At 38.7% G+C, this 22538-nt stretch overlaps 1 protein-coding gene across 2 annotated transcripts in view; it reads left to right on the top strand.

Moving 5' to 3' along the window:
* CHN2 (chimerin 2) overlaps positions 1-22538 on the top strand; it is a 166378-nt gene that overhangs the window by 66337 nt on the left and 77503 nt on the right. For both annotated transcript variants that reach the window (XM_072854053.1, XM_072854052.1), the window contains exons 2-3: positions 1380-1418; positions 8804-8859. In XM_072854053.1, coding sequence (XP_072710154.1) covers positions 1380-1418; positions 8804-8859 — 95 coding nt within the window. The remainder of the gene's footprint in view (positions 1-1379; positions 1419-8803; positions 8860-22538) is intronic.

The following is a 22538-nucleotide window of genomic DNA, read 5'->3' as shown; positions in this document are numbered from 1 at the left end:
GTGGATACAGTTGAAACCGGAATTGAATGGGTTTCCTGGTCAATATATCTGCAAATTGTTGCAGGGTATTATTCCAGGCAGTAACTGTGACATTGCTAGATTTATCCTTTTTTAAAACAATAGAGTTAAAAGTGGCAGATGGTAGTTAATGATTAACATTCCTAGTAAACAAACTTTTGCAGGGATATATTTAAAGTGGTTGTGTGTATATAAATAGACAGGGAGCATGAGCTATGCAACTATAATTGAATTACATTAGCATAACTTAAGTAGAAGTTTAGTAAATACCAAACACCTTCATTAACTTGCACAGTATTAGGAGGTTAATGACATACTCCCTGTAAATGACTCTTCAAAGTGTTTGGCAACGCGGCAGTTTAGAGCCAAACTAGTACCTGGTACCCCACCCTTTGTGGCTGGTAACTTATTTAACTCCTACCGCTCAAGCTTGGCCTCTGCTGAGATTTCTGGAGGTTGAAGCCACAGCCTTTCTTGCAGAGAGCTGGAAACCTCCCTGAGGAGTGGGACCATACACTCGCCATGCCCTCCAGTTGCACCAGTCTGCCTCACAGCCTGGAGAGTCTTTTGCTCGCTGGGCTCTTAAAACAGGGGGGTTTTTAGCTCAGACTCTATAAACTTACACTTTTAAACACAGAAGCTCTTCTCCCCCTGCCAAAAATTTACCCAGCAGCATTGTATAACTCTTGCATGAAGAGAGGATACCAACTCTTTTTGTGCCCCTCCAGTCAATAAGGGCAATAATTGTCTGCTTCTAGTTGCAGGTTTTGCAGTCTTTCCTTTTTCTAACTTTTTATTATTATTTTTGCTGATGCAGTTTCTGGAAAATATGCCAATTACATATTCTAGTGGGTTCAAGAAGTGTAATTGAATCTCGTTGTTGGAGCTGTCAAGTCTGTGCATCAGAGTCCAGCCTGAGCTGTGCATCTTTTTAGCTAAGGCGTGTATTATTCATTGATGCTCATTGTAAAATCTTAATAGTGCAGTTAGAAGCCTGATTGAAAAGCAGTAATGATTTGTCTGTTTATCATGCCAAGTAAAGTAAATAAAGAATGTAGTTACCAGTCTAGTTAATTATTTTAAAAATACTGGTGAGTTGGGAAACTATATGCAAATTGGTAAGAAATTAATTCCTGTTACATTTGAATAATTTGGAAAAAGCACATTGGTTCCACAAGTGGTTGAAATTTATATTCTTCTCTCACATAGGAAACCGTCCTGTAAATGAGCTAGCATCTCTCTTGGGAAAGAAATGTGAATTTTGCTGACAAGCTGAGGTCTCCCAGCAGAAAAATGCATGCTGACAGTTTGACCCAGTGGCCAATTGACTGATTTCTTTCCCCTTTTTACTTCTATTTTAGATGCTGAAGAGTACCAGCCTCCAATATGGAAATCATACTGTGAGTATACCAGAAATTTGAATAATCTTAGTACTTTACCAAGGTGTCACTGTTAGGCCTTTTCCTTTTCTTTGTTTACAAAAAAGACATAAACATACTAGATGCTTGTAGAAATTACTATATGTGACAACAGCGAAACCTGAACTTTTCTGGTTCTCCGTGGATCCAGTGCAGCAGGCTTCTGAGTGCCAGACTCTCTGGGTTGCCTTACAAGTGTGCAGACCCTGGGTTTCATGGTTTCTCTGCTGAGATTTTCAGGAAGGATTCCAGGGGTAGAGGTTAATGCTTCATGTGTTTACTAAAGGTCAGGCTTGAGTATACTTGTCTTTTTATATGGGTCACCAAATCAGTTTAAGATAATAATATTTTTGATCCTTAGCAATAGAAGCTGATTTTTGAAGTGGTGGTTTAGAAGTTGGAGACACCATTATCAGTTCTTTGAACCCTCCTGTCTGCCTTTAGAAAAATCATTTACATAGAGTGCAGTGCAGAAGTGCATATTTTATGCTCTTTTTGCTTTGTTCCAAATGTATTTTCTAATAAAGTAGCACAGACCTAAGACAAAATACTGGCTTTTAAAACCCTTATTAAAGATGGCCTTTAAATTTGATCTTTTTATTTTAAACTCTTACTGGAACTTCAATGAAACTGTAGCTTTGGGTGTGGAGGGGGGTTTTTTGCTGTTTTTGGATACTATCTTAGGCAAAAGTCGTCTCTTTTATTGTGGCAACTTCAAATTCAGTACAGTGCCATTACCAAAATGGAACTACAAAAAAACAAGGATCACAGTAGTTACAAGCATGTACATGTATAATTTTAAAGACTGGAATAAACTTGTTGACTTCACTTATATGCACATTAGACTACCTTGCTGACTTCAAAGACATCACCTCTGTGTTACCTGAGAATGACATTCTCCCTGTAAATGGACTGGGATTTTTTCAACCAAAATTTGAGTATACCATTAAATTACAAAAATTGCTTCTCAGAACACTGTTTTCTAGAGACTTTGTTGTTGTTGTTGCAGTATTTTGAACGTATAAGAAAAACCTCCTTATAAGTCAGCAAGAGTGTATTGATTTGAGTTGGACCATTCCAGCGTACTTTGCTGGGTACTTGGAAAGAAGCAGACACTTGAGCGGGTTTTTTAGAAGAGGAACCTGGCTTACTCAAAATCAGTGGAAAAGCTCCCATTGACTCTGACAAGACCAGGATTTGAAATAACAGATGTTTCCTTTTCTGCAGGAAGTTTTCATCAAAAAGTCAGGGAACAAGCACATGCCTTTACTTACCTTCTCTTAGTTGCCCCACTGGTGCAGCAGACAGATCACTGCATGCAGTGAAAAAGTTTGGTTACTTTTGCCCAATAGCTTACACATAGTCCAAGGAAACTTTTTTTCAAATTAAAACCCCCAGAATGAACTAATAGAATATGAATATATAATTTCCTATTCAGATATACGTAGGATGCCAATATTGTGGTAATGACAAAGTCATGGCCTCAGCATCTGAACCCCATGCCTGAGTGACCTTGGAAAAAGTTACGCGGCTCCAAAATGCAGAAAATAGTTTTAAGGTTACAGAGATTTACTGCTGAGACTGCTTAGCCACAGACATACGTTTTTCATTGCAGTGTTAGGTAATGTACGCTTCTATACTCTGCTAGAAAAATCCCAATCTGGTAAATTAATTATAGAGGTTATGTCCAATGATGGCATTAGTCTATGAGGCAATCTACTGTCCTGTCTCATCACAGTTTTAACTTAGTGTATGTATTTCACTGTTAGCAGTGTGTGTTTACTGCCTGTTTAACAATTATTTTCAGTGTATTTTAGCTAGTAACCTTTAAAGTTTGCTAACATACTATTAAGATACTTTGCATACAGTTTTGATTTCTTTTTTAAGTCCTGAATAAATTTAGGTGCACTATGTTGTCTTTTATTGACATCATGATCAAGGCTTCAATCCTTCTAGCTTCCCCACAAAGGCAAATTTTCCTGTTTATGCAGGCAGAGTATTCGAATAAGCAGTATTGCACATGTCCATGGGCAAATGCTGATCAAAGTGGAATGGCTTTCAGAATCCAAGCCTTACTCTTTGGCATAATGTACAAGGTTGTTTCAGCTGTATTTAGAAAAGATGGACACTTCTTATGCAGAAGATCCTCACTTGCTTATGAAGAATTGTTAGAAGGTACATAGGTTTCACAGTTTACAAGGTTTTTCAGACTTTTTTTGATAGCCCTGGGACACAGAGAATAAAAGAAATGGCAAGAACAGTTTTGTATTACCAGGAAGGGACTTGGGGGGAAATAATCTGGAAAGTTACTAGCAGCCAGCCATCTCTAGACAGTGGGTTTGATTGCATTTATACCTGAGTAACAGATCAACAAATAAATATCCAATAACAGATTTCTTTTTGTAGTCTGCTGTATGTTAGGAATATTATACGAAATAGCATTTTGCCTTTTTACCATCACTGAGGTAGGAAAGAAGGGAAGATAAGAATCACAGACATGTGGGTTGGCAGGGACTTCTGGGGTGAGCTGTTCCGCCTTCCCACTCGAAGCAGAACTCTTGTTGGCTCTAGAGCAGAACAGCCATGGCTTTCTCTAGCCGAGTCCCGAAAACCTTCAGGGATGGAGCCTCTACCACCTTTGTGGGTAACCTGCTCCAGTGCTGCACTGCCCTCTTAGAGCAGAACCAATGATCTTTCCTGCTTCAGGTGATGAGTAGGGAATTTGTTTGACTGCTGAAACAGCATAGTCATTTTTGACTTCCAGCTACAGCACGTACATGCTTGAGTTTTGAAGAGATGTAAAACCACTCCTTTTCTCCTTTTACCACTGTTAAGATTGGCATGTGCTAAGAAAGTCTAATGTCAATGCCACTTCAATGTTTATTTGCATTATTTAAGATCAGTACGCTGGTGTGAAGCAATGTGGCAAGGCACAGAGCATCAGCTGATGCCATGCTTCAACTGCTCACTAAGTTTCCCTGCCTTCTGCCCTTCATCAAATAATAAGCACAGTGTTTGAGACTCGGTTTTGTTAGAAATTAAGGCTTTATTTCAGCCAAGCACTTAGGTTCCTAATCAAGCATGTGAGTAATCCTGCAGAAATAGGACAGCTCATATTGTTCAAGCTCAGCACATGGATAAATGCCTGACTGAGATGAGGCCAGGGAGGTAAAACTAAGGAACTCTACGAAACATTCTCGGAGAGAAGGCAGTATGTTTCTTTGCTGCTTTGTAAGAGCGACGATAGGAATTTTTCCTCTCTGCCGCAGCATCACAGAACGCTAGTCATAGGTGAGTTAAAGGAGAAAGCTTGAGTTCCTGACACACTGCAGAATGAAAAAAGTATGAAGAAATTGGTGATAGTCCTTCTTCCCTGGCAGTAAAGGAGTAAGTGTTGATTTTTGCATGTCATCCCTTTGTTTCTTAGACAGATCAGATTTCGGAATTAGACAGTTCTTTCTAAAACATATTGTAGAATTTCCCTTATTCATCCCATGAGACAAGACTCGTCCTCTAGCAGGAACAAAAGAGAGATATATATTCTAACTAGTTACTTTACATCTCAAAGAAATGTTCCCCTAGAAATTCAGTAATAAATTAAAGTTTTGTTAACTTTATAAGTTCCCAGGTGATTATGATACTATGAATGCTGGCAAACTATCTGAATTATGAAACTGATGAAGATGTTCAAGGGCCAATTAAAAGCTACCGCATTTTTCTATTGCAGTGCTGCATTTTGGTCTAATATTTAATGTGTATTATTACTGTGCATTTCATTTGCATCTGATGCTGAACAAAAAGCTACTCCCAGTCTGATGCTGTTCTCTAAGCAGTAATAATGCATTTTCTTTTTGCATGCAGTTGACTTTTTATAAGGTTAATTTTCTCAGGGCTAAAATAATAATTCATCATTATGTTCAAGTGTCATCTTTTTTATGATCACAGTGGGTTTGTCTCTAACCTGCCTGTCAGTTCTATATAGAACTGGAATAGACTGGGTCAGATGTCGATCACTGCTTACCACTGCATGAAATAAGTGTGTTTTTCTCTTATTTCAGTTAACCATATCCTTATACATTGGATTCTGGGTTAAGATTTTCAGAGGTGGAGGGGGGAAAATGAGGCAGAAAGGCAAGGCGTGTTTGTCATCCGAGCAAGTAAGTGAGGGGCACGTGCTTTCTGAACGTCTGACCACCCCTGGACTCTGCTGGGGTCTCAGCAGTGTCAGCCAGAGTGTGAGCGTCCAGTGCTTTGGAAAAAGTATATAATGAATTTGGGCAGAGCTGCAGGATGTTCAGCACTTCTGAAAATGAGGTCACTTAATGAGGTGTCTGCGCTCATTGGAACTTAGCTGTAGGGCACATTTTTCTCAAGTGACCTTAGCCATAACATTGCACTTGTATTCATAGCCCATTAGCAGGCTTTCATATAGAAATCATTTGAAGCAGAAACAGGAGAGAACCTTTCTAGAGAAGAGCACAGCTTTTGGTAGGGTCACACTTGCTTTGCTCCTTAATACCTTAGTCTGTGAGATACTGCCTTTTCCTACTTTTTCACTTAACTGCACTTTCACTGTTGTTTTACCTCCTCCACCCTTGCCTTGCTGTGTGTCTTTTCTGGGTATCCTTGGCAGCTGTGTTCCTATCTGTCTCTTCTCTGTTGTTTGTCTCCTGTTGAACTGCTTGCTGTCCCTTACCATGATGCCACTGGTGGTTCTCAGTCCTTTCTTTCTGATCCCGATCTGTCTTCTCTCCCTCCATCTAATGGGTTTGCATCTCTCTCCAGTAGTTCCGCTGTGTTGTCTTTCTGTCAGTTTAATGTCTTTCAGTTTAAAGCTAATATGGCCAAATCTGAATTCTTTATCTTGCCCAGGAAACCATTTCCCATTCATGATGTTTTCTGTGATTACCACCATTCACGATCTCAATCATGCTTGTTACTTGGGGCCATTTTCTCATCCTGCACGTTTAAGGCAGAATATAATTTATTATTATTGTTGTTGTTGTTGTTATTATTATTATTATTGTTATTATTATTTATTTGTATAGTTGTAATCTTACTACATTTTCCTCTGATGTATTTCTAAATCGGATATCTTTCTCAGTTCAGATTATTGTGCAGATTAATTACCCGTGCCTCTCTGAGAATGACAGCAACCTTTTCCAGTCTATTCAAAATACCGTTGTTAAGATGATTTGTCTTCCTTGCATTCATCATGAATCCCTGCACTGATTCATCCCACTGCATCCTATCAGGATCCAGTTTTTTGTGTTTGCTTTCAAGTCTTTCATATATCTGCTCTCTCCTGTTAGTCATTCCTTCCTTTGTTTTGTGAAATGCTGACTCTTCTCCCCAGCCTTGCTTCTCCAGTGCTATCAGCCACAGAGATCCTTTTGGTCATTTCAGAGACCTCTTTGCTTTTCTCATTTCTTATAAATGCAGCACATCACAAGATAGGCTTCCTATGTATTCTTCAGACCAACTTGTTTTGCCCCACAGCTACCAAGGTTATCTTAGAAACAGCTCCACTAGCTTAATTTGCTATGTCAGTTAATATTTAACAGGTTAGATTATTGAAAAATAAGATTTTTATGAAGTATGATTTTTCAATTAAAATTGAAATGAATAAATTGGGGAAATAGATCTTTTACTTTAAATGGGAAGCAATCATATTCTTCCAGTATTTTGAATCCTTAGAGTTCCTTCTCTACTGGAAATGTATGGCAGAAGAAAAAAGTTACGGCAGAAGAAAAAAGTTACTATTTTCCTCTTGGATATGTTTAGTATTAAGCACCAGTAACTTGCTGAATCAGTGGTTATGCTGACTTCAGACATTCAGAAATTGATTCTAAAATCATGATATTGGGCTCCAGAATAATCAGAGTTTTAAAAAACTATCTGTGTTTTTGAAGCAGAATTTTCATGCTTTGCTTGGCAATTCTTTTGCATACACAAGTCATTTGATCACAAAAGAGTAAAAGGAAGGCTTTGAATCTTAGTCACACGAACTGCAAGAGGTAAGAAAGACCACAAGTTCTCATGAATCTCGTGCAAAAGTAGTGGGAGATCTGGCAGTGCTGAATGATGCAGGTTAAATCCAAATTCGGAGCTGGATCACATCCATATGCATTAAAACTGATAGGGAATATAAGAAATCATGAACTCTCTTTCTGTGCCCCTCCGAGGAACCAGGGATGAAGACTGGGTTGGGAAAAGGAGAGGTTATGGTTTTTTTCCGCTTTGGCATTAGCAGAGAACAGAAGCCCCCAAAGCTTTCACATCCCCTGAGTGACAAACTTGGGTGCAAGCCAAGGACTTCCCCACTTCTCAGAGTTCGTTGCTCCTAGCCCCATTTAAAGAGAAGGTGCAGAAGGTGGGAGACAGTGCTGGAGAGTAACACCTACCATTTCAATTCACTTTCTGCAACAGGGCTTCTGTGTTTATCAAACTTACAGGCATTTATATTCCTCCCATAATCTACCATCTTTCGGGGCATAATTCTGAGCTTCGCAAGCATTATGAAGAGCCCTGTCCTAGAAACTCGGTCTTTTAAAAAAATTCATAGACACGACATGATCTTTCCAAATACAAGAAGGTCAGCATACAGAAGGCCTTTCTCAGGGGAGGCAATCCAAACCTCTGGGATTTTTACTGGAGTTACAGAGAGACAGTCTGTCTGCTCTGGAATTGATTACTGTCATTGCATGTCAGCTTCTTCTCACGACTCTGGAGTGGAAAGGAAGGAGAGGATCTCATTAAATACATGCAGTGAAGAGGCTGGGGGCCAGGGTTCAGTGACTACCCCTAGCCTCAGGTCTCTCTCCTCCAGCCCTCGGAAGATTTGCAAAATTGATCCAGGGCCATTTGAATAGGGCATAATTGCTCTGAAAGGAATGTTTGCTTGCCAGTCAGTAATTGCCAGCAAATCTTGAAATAAATTATGAGATTGTGGTGAACCCTTTCAAACATGCTGAACTTTTTCTTGGCCTATCCAAAAAACCGCTGGTGTTACTCGTAAGCAATCTGTTCTTGAGTTGTTCCAGCATGGTATATGCAAAAGTGAGATTTTATCCTGAGATACACCTAATAAATCTTCCTAGCTAGTCTTCCCTGGTATAGAAATGTAATAACAAGTACAAAAGGAGGTAATACTTCTAAAAGTTAAACCAATGATCACTTTAGTTAGTTTGCAGGTCAACAACCAATTTTTGTATAAATGCCTTAGATACACTGAAATACCTCCGTTTGCTGTCCTTTTCTTTACATTTGCATTTTTCTTTGCAGCCTCTGGTTAAAAAGACTCATCTGAATAAAAGTATGTGTATGTTGCCGTCTTCTAATGATCTGTACATTTTTGTGTTTGACAGTGTATCAGTTGCAACAAGAGGCACCACGTCCCAAGAGAATCATCTGTCCTCGGGAGGTCAGTTCTTCTTTTGCTCTACCTTGTTAAATCTGATGAATTGTCAGCAGCATATGATTACCAAAAAATCTTTTGTACAGTCCGCAGGTAGTATTCGCTTTAATTTTTTTAAGCCATTATTTTATATAATCATTTTTCTTAAGGTTGATTAATTAAAGCAGATTAATATTTGCTAGTTTGGCATGGAGGCCTCATTCTACCACTAGAAGCCCCTTCATTAGACAAATGCTCATTAATCATTGCTTAGTGTGGTTTTCTGTATATTACCTAAAGTTTTGTGTTTCCTTGTCAAAATGAAGTTGTATTTTCTTCCTGCATCTGCATATTAACGTCTGTGTGATATGTTTCAACATGATACACGTAGCTCCAGTTTGTTGAATGCATTCTGCCGAGGATTATGTTCAAGTTAAAATACTGAAGTGATAGCCAGAGAGCTTGGTTCTGTCACAGAAACTTTGAAGATTATAGGATATTTAGAAATCTATAGGGCTGCAGGTTTGACTGAGTCATCTTGTCTCCCTGTTTTCTTTTTCTGTATTTCTACTTAGTTAAATATGTCAATTCCTCAACCTGCATGGCATAATAGTAATGGAAAACATATGTAGATGTCTCTGCTCAATCAATAAAACTGTGATAGCTTTATCTTCTATAATGTCAGGGACAAATTTTGTGCAAAGAGACATGTAATACTAGTAATAGAAAGACTAAACGCATGAAGTGATTGCACAAGGTATAAAAGATGATGTGAAAGAAGATCGAAACTGTGGTTCATCGGCGTGATATATAGCTCTACTCTCAAACATCATCCCGAGCTCTGACCTGCTTCCCACACTGTGTACTGGTGGAAGTAGAGCCCTGGCACAGCGTCTGTCAAATATGAACAGATACAGTCTCAAAACAGTTTTGCGTGGGGCAGGAGGTTTTGTACCAAGGCACAGGTAGTTGCCCAGGGTCATGAAGAAGATCCATTGCAAAGCCAGGAATTGAGTCCAGTTTTCCTGAGTCCACCCAGCGCCTTAACTAGAAAGCCATTGCTGGATATTAGGAAATTTTACTGGATATTAGGAAATTTTACTTCACTGAAAGGGTTATCAAGCATTGGAACAGGCTGCCCAGGGAATTGGTTGAGTTGCCATCCCTGGAGGTATTTAAAAGACGTTTGGATGAGGTGCTTAGGGACATGGTATAGTGGTGGTCTTGCTAGTGTTAGGTTTACGGTTGGACTTGATGATCTTAAAGGTCTTTTCCAACCTATACGATTCTGTGATTCTGTGATTTTTCTCTCAAGTGCCATCTACCAGTTGTTTCAGGGCAGGGAGAGCAGGGTCTTGGCCTCAGACTGGAAGTCTTCAAGCCCTGTCAGTTCGGGATGGTCCCAAGATATATAAGCAGGATGCTAAGAAGGGCAAGCAAAACACCAGAGTGGGCGAACCCTCGTGTCATCCTTTCTCCCTGTCAAACACAAGGCTCAGGGAGAAGAAGCACACTGTAGTCCTGTGGGACTTCAGTGCACGTGTGCTGAAGGGTTTTAACAAGACCTTCCTCTCTGAAATTCTCATGCAAAACAAATGACAGGTAGGCCTCTGCAGCTGGTATTCTCTAAACGAGAGGACATTAAGGTTTTTACTAAATGAATATCACATAACAGGTATTAAGCTAGTAGTGGTATAGTTGAAAATAGTTAAGGTAAACAATTTATTTACTTCCAGTGTGGCCTTAGAGGAATTTCTCACTTTATGTGAGAATAGTTTATCTAAAATTTTAGTTATCTGTTTCATACTGGAACTACTTTGAGGAAGAACTTGTCTTGAGAAAATCTGATTAATAAGCATTGAATGCTTAGGAACACTTGTCTACAATTTGAACTCATCTTTGTGGGGATACAAGTAACTTAGTCTGAATAAGTTTAATCCAAAATTTATTATGCTAACTCTAATTAAAGCATTTTTTAGCTTGCCTCCATGAGTGAAAATTTGAATCAAGGCAAAATGTGCTTTTAAAGTGGAGTAGCAACTGTATTCTTGTTCTAGAAACAAGATTATCTACAGAAGTAGGTGGAGTAAATGTGCAGCTGTGAACTCTTTACCAGTGTGCTGTATTGAACTTATTTCCTTAGACTCAAGAACATGTTATGTACAACTGAAGTTATCCTTTGCTCCCTTTGCCTGATGTTTAAAGACCATACATATTTAGTGCCTGTTCAAGTCACTTCCAAAGATTTGCAGAAAGAAGATCATATTATATTAACCAAATTGATACATAATTGGCAAAGCAGTACATAACAAAATAAGTAAAAAAAGTCCGATTCACATAATCTGGGTTTGGTTCTGACTAATGAACCATTTTTAGTGGCTCACTTCACGGACTGAAGAGAGTCCTATTTTGATTTGGTTTGATTTTTTTTAAATTTAGTTAAACAGCTGAAAATAAGAAACTTTATTCGGGGGTAGGTATATAAAGCAGTATGAGTTCCCACAAATGTGATCTTTGGTTGACTTCTTGTTACTTGGATTTTGAATCTTTGTGTAGCTCAACTGTATCTGTTCACAACCTGATTGCTAGAAACACAGATTCTCTGACCCAAGAGCCAAAAATCACTACAACACTGATGATGTGCTTTATTTTTACATATAGTTGGGGAGCTGGGGGTGGGTGGGGTGTCCTGATACCTAGGGTATCCTATACACACATAGGAACTGGACTTTGTTGAGGGTGTTCTCTTGTATAATTTAGGATTCAGAATGCTTCAGACAAATGTAAAAATTGCAAATAATTTTAAATCCTTCATGCTTATGAGAAGATGTCTTTCATTCATCATTGCCAAATTCTGCACTGTTCGCAAGGAAATTCAAGCATCTGCTGCAAACAAAATCTGTAACACCAACAGATAAACTTGTGAAGGGTTGGAGGTTTTTTGTGCTCTCACCACTTGGCATTTTCATCATTCCTCCCTCTTTTCCATTGCCATCTTCCACATTCTCCGCATTCATTTGCTCTTCCATTACCTCTCTGTTACTCCATAGTCACAGGGGTTTTAGCCTCAGATCTCTACAGTTCTGCCATGTGATTTGTGTGGATTTCTTGATTACCTATACTGTGGAGACAGAAATCACCTCTCCTGATATGCAAACTGCCAGACTAAAAGCTGGGACTCTAAATAAAACATGAACATTTATATCTTTGTGGTTTTGAGCTTTGCTATCATTATTTTCCTTTTCTTTTTTTTTTGCCTGCATAAATATCTTGTCAGCGAAAGCAGGTCATTCCTGCAATGGGAAGCATATTGAATGAACTGTTAGGGCTTCAGGTATCTAACCGCTTTTAATTAATCACCACTGGCAGCGGGACTAGTGTGAATATCTTACCTTCCCAATAACATTGGATTTCTGCCAATATCCTCATTTATAACCATATTCCTTCCAGCAATGTTTTAATGATTTATTTTTTAAATAGAAAAAGTTTCGTTTAAAAGCGCTGTTCAGGTGGAGGATTAGCTTTTAAATATTGTGCATGTGTGATGATAGGCACCAAAGAATCAGATTCATGTTGTGAGGAAGTCATATTATAAAGCATCTTTTAGGGTTTATTCTGCAGAAATGCTGTTAAAAAATGACATTCTCAGAAAATAATTCAAGCATTCAACTTCCTGATTTTATTCAAAATTAACATTTTAAAGAATTCTTAATTTTAAGAAATATTTCAGGAGTAGACTATTCAAAGTTAAAATATCTTTTAAAGAAATGGAGGCTTTAACAAAAGTAAAAGAATTAAGGAAGGATGGTGACATTTGGGAATATTTTTGGTTAAACAATAGGCTTGTTATAAATTTCCTTCAAAGAGGGAGTGAGTCTTACCCATGAGTTTTTGGATTACTTGTGTAGAGATATTCATGCCTGTGAATGCTATTCCTGTTCTGTTCCAAGAAAGCCTTAATTGCTGACAGCAATTTTTGAGGCTAGTGAGTTTGTCTGCATTAGACCTTGCATATTCCTAACAGTGCCTTGGCCAAGCCAGTGTCAGCAACAGTGAGAAACTCGTCTAAATTTCCCTAGTGTAGACAAAGCCTTAGAGTCCTAACTTATATTATTATGTAGAAAAATGTCAGTTAATTGCCTTCGTTGCCGTTCTGAATTCCAAATAAGTTGTGTCAGAAGCGGTAGAAATTATTGTCTCTGCCTTTAAAGCATCAGAATTATGGTTTCTTGGTTAAAAGCAAATATGATTACCAAAGGGAGACTTTTCTCGGAAAAAAAATCCCTTTTTCTTTTTGCTTAAGTGATTGTAAGAGACTAAAATAATGATGCCGTATTCAGACTGTACTGCTGAGAGTCTTTCACTCCAACCATCCGGAGGGTGAGGAACTGTTTTGACCCTCTGGGTATCAATTACCCAGATTTATCAAAACAACTGTATAGATAGTGGCATTTCATAGAGCATAACTGTTGAAATGGTCACTAGCAGGTTTATAATGATATTGCCATCTTGTACATTACTAGCAGAGAATATACAGGATCAATGCACATCTCCAAAACTGAACCACTGCAAATTATTCTTTAGTCAGTTATCCTCAAAGTTTCTTCTGAAACATGGGATTCAAGCTAAGAATAATGCAATTAGCAGAGTATCATTTAAACAATAGCAATATTGAAAAGTGCTTTAAAAATGCTGGTTACTTTTGTCAATACTTTCAGGTACAAAAATGTTTTATATTTGAAAGTAAGAAAAAGCTTGCCATTAGGTAAGCTTGAGCAAGGTTGTTAAAATTAAGCCTTAGTAAGATGTTTGCAGAGTGTATCTGACTGGATAATAAGTATTTAATCATTGCAATAAGTCTTCCATGAATTCCCTTATTCTGCTCACTTAGTGACCTTTACAAGCTGAATATTTCCTCTTTCGCTCTGCCCTCATCTTTCTAAGAACAATGTCTATACTGTGGTAAAGTACTAGAGAGCTGTAATAGGCATTGAAATTGGCCATAAAATTGGTGGTAAATAATGGGAGTAAATGGGAATTTTCATGGCACTTGTTCAAATCACTCTACTGCAAAAAGTCAGGCACTACCACGAGAAGGTGTCTCTTACTGTCAGTCCTGAGAGCTTACCTAAGATAATTCAGAATGTTATATTATCTTTTCCTTAGAAAGAAATCTCAGAACACACACAGTGGCACACCAAGAGACCCCATTAGCCAGCAATTAAGTGAAAGTGAGCAGAATTGTTCTGAAACCTATTTTCATTAATGAAAATGTTTGTACATATAAGACTTAATGGAGCCTGTATCTTCAAATTCTTATAATATTGCTGCTGCTTTAATTGTGTTTTTATAATCCTGTCTTTATGATAGAAACAAAAGGAAACAAGGAGGACACAGCAGTAGTCTGTGGGTTGCAAATGAAGCTGAAGAGCAATTTTGAATAGACATTGACAAAAGGAGGAAAGTTCTGCAGCTGAAATCCATAGTGGAAGTAGAAAGCCTGGCTGCACTGGCACTGGAGGGGGCTGAAAACAGTTGAACACCGGGAAGGGTCTTTGGTTAAATTGGTGCAGAGGACCCGTGGAATGTCGAACTGTATTGTATCCGGCATGTCTCTAAACTGGCCACATGCAGATTTTCCTATTAGGTTTAAAATGTGGGTTTACACCCAATGTCATTTTTCTGTGGTATCTCCATAGTGAATTTTGTCCCACAGAATGCCTGTGATTTGCAGCAGTGAATGAAAGAAACAAGGGAGACTGGAATATTGCTTGCCAAAAATTCCCTTGTATTCATCACATCAGAGAAAGTTGTTTTTTTCCAAGGCACTTCAAGGACTGACGGGAAGTCTCATCTCTCCTAGAGTCCATGAAGTCTCACCCCACTGCAGTAGGAGCGTGGTAGAGCACTCAGATGAAGCCACATCATCTTCATTTTAACAGTCCGTTGACTACTGAATGCAGGAGAAAGTTTTCTAATTATTCTGCAGACACGATAGTAAATATTTCATTTAAGTAGTTACAGCTAAACAAAACTAGAAGAGGTTTGTGTGTTTCACTTGAATTTCATCAAGTTTAATTTACTAATGTTCTAATGTTTACTAATTTACTAATGATTTGCAAATTAGACTGGTGTTCATCTTTGTCAGAGGAATATGGTATGAACCAGTTTATTGATCACTGCGAAACGGAGTAGTTAAAGCTATCTTTTTGGAAGACAAGATGGCAACTTCTGAGTAATGAGCACAAACTGTATGTAGCTGTCTTTCTGGACTGATGAACTTGCTAATTATCCCTCTGGTCTTGGTTGAAAGCTTCTTTGGGAAGTTTCACCCTCCTCTCCGTTTTCCCTTGGAAGTGTGTGATGTGTGTGCATGTGTTTATGATTTTGGTATTCTCCTAATTTTTTATTTCCTTTTATCCTTGTTACATATCAGTCTTTTCATCTAGTTCTTTTTATTTTGACACGATGTCAAGTGTAAGTAGTTTTCAAGCCAAAGTAAATGAAAGCCCCTTTCATATCTCAGCTTAGATAAAGTTTATCAATAAGTCTATGTGTAGGTGAAAATGCTATGTGCTTGTATAGATTTACATATCTGTTCCAGTTTAGGCCAGTATTCCTTGTGTCTGGTTAAAATAATATGTAGAAGGGGATCTCACTGTCTTGCTCTCTGACTGATACTTTGTGAGGTGCCTGATGTCTTTTTTCAAGATTTAAGATGAGAACACGGAGTATTGAGCAGTTGATGAATTTGTATTTCTTAGTATGAATAAATATAGAAACTTTACACATCTGTCTGTCTTGCTTCCTATCTTCCTGTACATGTATGTATATACCTACACACAGAATGAATGCATCAGCCCAGTTACACAGGTCTTTTTGGAACACCAAAGAGAAGTGGGCGTGAAAATGGTGGAGGTTGTATTGTTTTCAGACAGGGACTCCTGAATTTCGGGGTTCAAAATGAAAAATCAGAAGGCTTGCAATGTAGATTTCTATTTATCCTTTGTTTCCAAAATACTTGCATATCTGTTTGAAATACCATCATGACTAACTAATATGTACTAACACATTTCAACTACTCTGTACAAATAAGTAAGAGAGAGTGTGTGTGTGTGATAGAGATGTTTTTATGAATAGTATATCTCATAAATAGGTCTCAAAATACTCAGCTTTGTTGAAATGAAAGCATCTGTAAGTTACCAAATTGTTCATAATTTGGGAAATATTCTCCTACTTAGTATTTTGCAGAGGAGCTACTAGGATCTCCACCTTTTCCAGACTCGGGAAAAGTAGCTAGCACTATCTAAGCTCCCTTATTCCTGTTCAGACTTTGCAGATAGCCTGACTTAAGAGAAATGTCTGCTGTTCCCAAGTACAGTGCAGAAGTATTCATAAAATCAATGACAGGAGATTAACCGAATGAATATTGTTATTTCTCCTTGGATTTTTGCTTTCATCCTTCCTTGTCCCCATGCACAGATGTTCTCCCAGTGTAATGAAGTGGTGGTGCATCTCACACCCCACGATGCTATGCAGGGGCTTGTCTAAGGCCCCCTCCTCCTCATTTTCCGCCTACCCATCCACTCTCAGTTCTGATGAGTTGTTTCCTGATTTGCCTTGCACACCTCCAGCCCATACTCGAGTTTATAACCAGTCTCCAGCAGATGGGTTATAAACGTTCACTCGGCACTTCGCAAGTGCATTCACTAGGCACCTTGCTGAAGGGCTACCTGTTTACATCAAATAGTAGCAGTGAGCTGGTTAGGAAGCAGGGCTTTTGGGGATGGATTAGGGCAGGTGACATAACGCCAATAGGTTTGTGCAGATGTACTGTGGACTGTTGTGGCATGTGTTGTAGGAATGTTTTAGTGCTTCTCACTGGTTACAGAATTGCAAGCAGCATTTAAAGCCTTGATATGGCTTACTGCATTCATCTGCTGCTGCTGGGGATATTTTTCCTCCCATTTAAATGACTCAACACATCATTCTTGAAAAAAGGGAGCACAGTTTAAATACTATATTCAAATTTTTCATCTTGCATTCAAGGTAACATTGATATTCCTTCTTACATTTAATGATGCCCTTACTGTGTGAATGAAAGCTGCATAACAAAATAGATAAGTCCTGCTTTTGCTGTTGAAGTTGTTTGAACTTGACCCTGTCTCCCCTGACTATTTAACAGCAGCCTCCTTGATTAAGATTTATTTCAATTTATTTTAGCTCATGTTCAGGAGCACATTATTTTCTTTACTAGGTCAGAAAATATTTGGGTTTTCATTTCTTGTTCAATCTTGCTCTTTTCTGTTAGAGCTGAATATATACAGAAATATATTCTGGTTTGGTAGCAATAGCAGATGTCTGTGTTGGGGGAGGTTTTTGTTCCTTCTGGAGTTTATAGTGTTTTGTCTGGTGTATTGATTATTGGCTGCTGGACAGTTTCCTCAAGGTCATAGATAGGAAACAAACCCAAGTTAAAAATACCCTCATAAAGGATGCATTAGAGCAGCTCTTTTGAAAGTTTGGTACAAGCAAGTAAGCAAACAAACCAACCCAATTCTTTTAAAATTATTTGTCTCTAAAAATGATAGAAATAAGCTTGATAGAGTGGAAATCAGACTGCAGTAAGTGCCACAGTAACAGTCAGAGCTTCCTGCTGAGCTTCCTGCATTTCTTTGCAATGCATTATCCTTCTGCGAAAGGGTCATTATGCATCTTATCTTCTCTGTAGGTTGCAGCATGCCATCAGAGCAGAGAAGTTGTCCAGCTTGAGCAGCAGTTAATAATAGCATTCTTCACTTTTCTTCACTTTTGTCTTTCATTTTATATTCTTCCTAGTAGTGAAGAGCTCCACTCCAACCTTCTTCCCAGCACTGTAAATTTTACCACAGAATATTTTGTTAGAAGATATCAAGCACGATTTGGCACTTTACTGTGCTGGTAAATTTGAATTGATTTTTGGTAGTTAGGTAAGCGGTGACCAGTTTATCACTTGAAGGTCTGGCTTTCTTCTCTAGAACAGTTCACTCGGTCGACTGCCTTCTCCCTTCTGCCTTCTCTCCTGAGACCCTCACAGAGGTGGGCAGAGACATGGTATTATTGTGGTTTTATATGTGATTTATACAACCTATTCAGTCTGCTCCCTGCTAATCCCTATCTCCTGAGAGCAGTCCAGGCAGAGATGAGGAATAGGCTGGATCATGGTATCTCGAGGGCTGGAAGAAACTCAAGAGGTTGTCATCCCTGCGTCAAGACGGGATGTTTGCGTATCCTCTTCTTAAAGCCTTTCAAGGTTGAAGATTTCATGACTGCCTCTGGTTATTTATTTAGTGTTTAATTATTTTTAACACTTTCCTAAGATCTAAGCTCTATCTTCTTTTTTGCAGTTTAAGCCTATTACTTCTTGTCATGTCTAGTAAGCACACAGAGAACAAATTCTTTTATCTCCTCTTGAAAGTGGCCTTTTTTGTAGCTGTCTGCTACAGCCCCTCTCTGTCTTCTCTTCCTTGGGCCAATCTCTTTTCATGTCTTTCACGTTTGCTAAATCCCTGCTCACTCCAATTATTTGCTCCAGTCTTTCTTGAGACATGGTACCCAAACCCACACTCGGTATTCCTGCTAGAGGCTTTCCCAGTGGACTTCGCAAGGAGAGGATTACTCTAAGGTGTCTTGTTGACTGCACTCTTGGTTTTATATCCCAGTATGGCATTCTGGCTTTGGTAGTTTTTGCAACAGAGAGCATCAGTGATTCATGTTCATTTTATGATCTGTAATGATGCCAGGATCCTTTTCTGCGGAGACCTGTCTAGTCATTGCCCCTCTGGTATTTTGAATGATTTTGACATCTTGCTCCCAGCTACTCTCTTGCCCTGGAGGCACCGTAGTCCCTCGCCGTCATGTGGCTCAGTGTGTATCCATCGAGTGGCCGTAACGCTGGCATCCCTATGGCTCTGTGACTGAATGACAAAAGGAGATGTGGACTTCAAAAACTATTCATGTCACTTTTCTGGAGAACCTCAGAAACATGGGCAGCGCAGGTGGAATATGTTCTGGGGGCTTGTGCATTGCTAGTTTCTTTCCGAGGAATGTCTTTGCTCCTTCCTCATCCCAAAGCCAAAGTACATGAACATACTCACAAAGTTACATGTGCGGGATAGGCTTGTCCTATGAAGCCTGTCCCATCAGTCATGCTGAATGCCATTGACTGAAAATCTTAGGGGAGAAGATCATCTGTTCATTACGTACGTACATAGTGAGTGTCAGTAATTGGCCCAGGGATTACAGATGTTACATTGCTGCTACTCCTACTAACAAAATTAGCAACAGGCTTTATGATGTGATACTTTTTGCAAAACCAAGAGTTGCTTCTCTTTGAAAACATTGGTGCCAGAGAGCCTGATAAGGTAATAGGAAGAAAGTGGTAAAAAGGTAGTAAAAAAGGTAGATAAATACTTCCCTTCCAAAAGAATGTTCTCCCAATTTAAATTGCTTAAGACTCATTGCTGTGAAATAATTTGTCCTATTTGGAGGGAAAGTTAGACACACTAATTGATCTAAGTAGAAATTTCTTTAAGAAAAATTTGGAGGCAAAAAAATTATATTATGGAAGTAATGAAATACAACGTAGTTTTTTACTTCATTCCATTTAATGGGGACTTACAATCTTCCTTAATCCTTTTTGGTTGTTGATTTTAAGGCTAAAGTTTGCAGTTGGCTTATGACAATTCTGCCAAAAGCTGCACAATTCAGACAATAAACTCCTTTTCTGTACACTCTGTTTTTACTGGGAAAGCTTCTGTTTGTCTGGAAAGCTTCTCTTCCAACTCTTCTATTTCTCTGTATGTCAAACTGACCTGAAAAACATATTTATATCTAGTCAACTAGAATTACTGAAAAATAATTAGGTTTGTTCCAAACAGAAAATATATCAGATTAAACATCCTTTAGGAAAACGCCTCACTGCCTGCTCTGAGTAAACACACCAACGTTATTAACTCTTGGATCGTGTTTCTCTGCTCTTCCTGTGTGCTGGAGAGAAGAACAGAGGGCCAGGTGCAGCTACCCACCTTATTGTTTCCCTTCCCCTTTCATATTCTCTTCATGGATGTATTAAGGTAGTGGTTGAAATAGGTAGGTATACAATGTTATGCCATCCTGGCCCTTCTGAATTACAGATGGCTGTCCTAGAGGGATTTCTAAAGTTTCATTCCAACATTTCTAGATTTCAGCTTTGGCCACTGGATAAGGAAATATGTCTTGTGCAATGAAGCTGAAGAGAAATTAAATTTTTCTGAAATTAGAGTTATCTTATTTCTGTGGTAGAACTTACGCAGAAAGAATTCTTCAGGGTATCTTCAAATCTTCATGCAGTGTGGCTTGGATGTCAATGCTTGCAATGAAAATCTATCACATTAGGGGATGCTCACCTCCTGCCTGCATGATTCCCAGTAGTTTTGTGATGAGTTATCTTGCAGAGTGGTGTAGGATTTTAATACAATAATCTGTACATTAGCAGGAGTATGTCATGCCAGGGCTAAACCATCTTGGCCAAAAGAGGAGCCACAAATCCCAGAGCATTAAAATTCAGTAAACTTCAAAATTATATAAATGTGATATATTGAATTAGCTTACATAGCTAGTGTATTTTTTTGAAGAAGACTTATTTCCTTCTCAGTGTTGACTTCAAACCCCAGTACAACTAACTCCACACCTTGAAGAATATGCTGTAACGTTGTAAAAAAACTTGTAAAACTAGACTAAGTGTACAAGTCAGGATTTTTTTTTTTTAGGGGTGGGGAGAGGCAATCAGGTTTGGCAGGCTGGGAGTCAAGGCTGGAATATGCAGAGTCTCTTAAACATGAGCTTCCAAAGGCCTTTGGAGAGTGCCAGGAGAGCTGTGCTGGACTTCACTTCTCTTTGAGCATGCTTCGAAATTAGATGTCACTGGATGTTGCTGGCTTTGTAAGAGTTCTGGATTAGTAGTGATTTAGGCTGTTTCACCATACATCTTATTTCCTGATGAAGTTGACTTTAGTTTTAAACAATTTTGTCATTCACTGCTGATTCATCATTTATACAACTATGAATTTCAGTAGTAATTCTCAGCGTTTTCCCCATGGTTTCTGGAACAATGGCCAGAAATGCCTGCTCTGCAACCACATATTTGGTTTGAGATTGGCAATAATACTTTTTTCTAGGCCAGAAAATTACCATCTCACATTTGAATTGAAAGATGCCACTTACTTTTAGTGGAGAGAGAGAACCCATTTAATTTATCCTCTGTATGGGAGTAGTAAAAGCAAGCTGTGGAGCTCTTTAAGGCAAAATATGTTTTCACTAGTGAAGACCTATTATTTGCCTTACGTAATTTTTCTCAGTTTTGTACTTTGTTTTTGTCTATTAGCATAAGAGTCCTAAATGATTCAAACGTTCTGATCTCTTCCCTTGCTCAGTGTCTATGGAGATGGGGCAAAGCGATGGATAAAACCAACTGGTCACCTGGGAAAGGTGGCCCTTGTTTCAACAAGGAAATTGTGAGGGCTATACAGAAAGTGATGAAAGTGTTCTTCATAGCCATTATCTATGAAAAAAACCTAAGTGTATGTGTCCTCAGAATAAGGCTGATTATTCTGGGCTCCTACCACTGGGAAACAGTCACTTTTCTACCTGCGGATTTTTCTGTTCTTTCCACCACTAAGAATTCTCTTAGGTGGATCTGCCTGACTTTGTGTGTACAAGCCCCTTTATAGCAGGAGAGGGAAGGCTAATCCCAACTGAATTTCGGTCACCTTTGCCTTCTGGGATATATAGAATTTCCCTTGAAGTTTGTACAGAGTCTGCGGTTGGCACAAAACAGACCTACTGGCTCCTTTGATACTTTTAAGCCTCTGCTCCATCAGTTGTGTAGGCCTTTGGTTTATTTCCAAGTTCAGTCCAACATTCTGGTTTTGATCTAGAGACCCTGATGTTATTTTGATCTTTTATCTTGCTGTAACTTTGTTTCCTTGTGTTTGTTCCTAGCAGTGAAGTTGGTTAGCAGCGAAATGATTATTTCAGGCTAGAGATTGCAGTGAGCACAGGAGAGGATTTTTAGATTCTGGGGCACCTGGATTGTCTGGCAGATCTGGAGCTTCATTTCAGGGAATACTACAGTATCTTTCTTGCCTAAAGCCAAGTGCTGAAGTTGTGACCATTTTAGACACATGGATGCTAAAAGATGTTGGAGTGAAGGTTTCTGTTTAATGGAGGAGGGGGAAGAACATAGGATTTGATGGGCTTTGTGTAGATTCTCAGAAGAACAAATCTTTTAGCTCATGAACAGCAGGAAAAATGGAAACCACAGTGTTCAGGGCAGTTCAGTCAGTTGCTAGTAAAATGATTAAAATTTCACAGATAAATTAGTATTTTTGCATAAATGGTGTTGTGAAAGGGATACAAAATGTGCTCCAGTTGCTCAAGGGGTTATTTCCAGATTGCTTTTATACTATATATATATATATATAGTTTGGTTTTTATATATATATATATGTATAAATTTGTGGGGGAACTTGTGCTTGCAGGTAATTTTGAGGGTGAGTGCTAGTACTGTTAACTCTTATCTTTCTGAGGTGCAGTGAAAGTGTTGGGTTTTATTCTGTGTGTACATACAGTCAAGGCAAATCTGTATTTTTAAAAAGAAGCAGATTCTGAATCCTAGATGAAAGTCA

Source organism: Ciconia boyciana, chromosome 2 (genome assembly GCF_034638445.1).
Source record: "Ciconia boyciana chromosome 2, ASM3463844v1, whole genome shotgun sequence".
NCBI classification, from domain to species: domain Eukaryota; kingdom Metazoa; phylum Chordata; class Aves; order Ciconiiformes; family Ciconiidae; genus Ciconia; species Ciconia boyciana.
The sequence above is the reverse complement of the archived record's forward strand: the minus strand, read 5'-3'. Positions and strand labels throughout refer to the sequence as shown.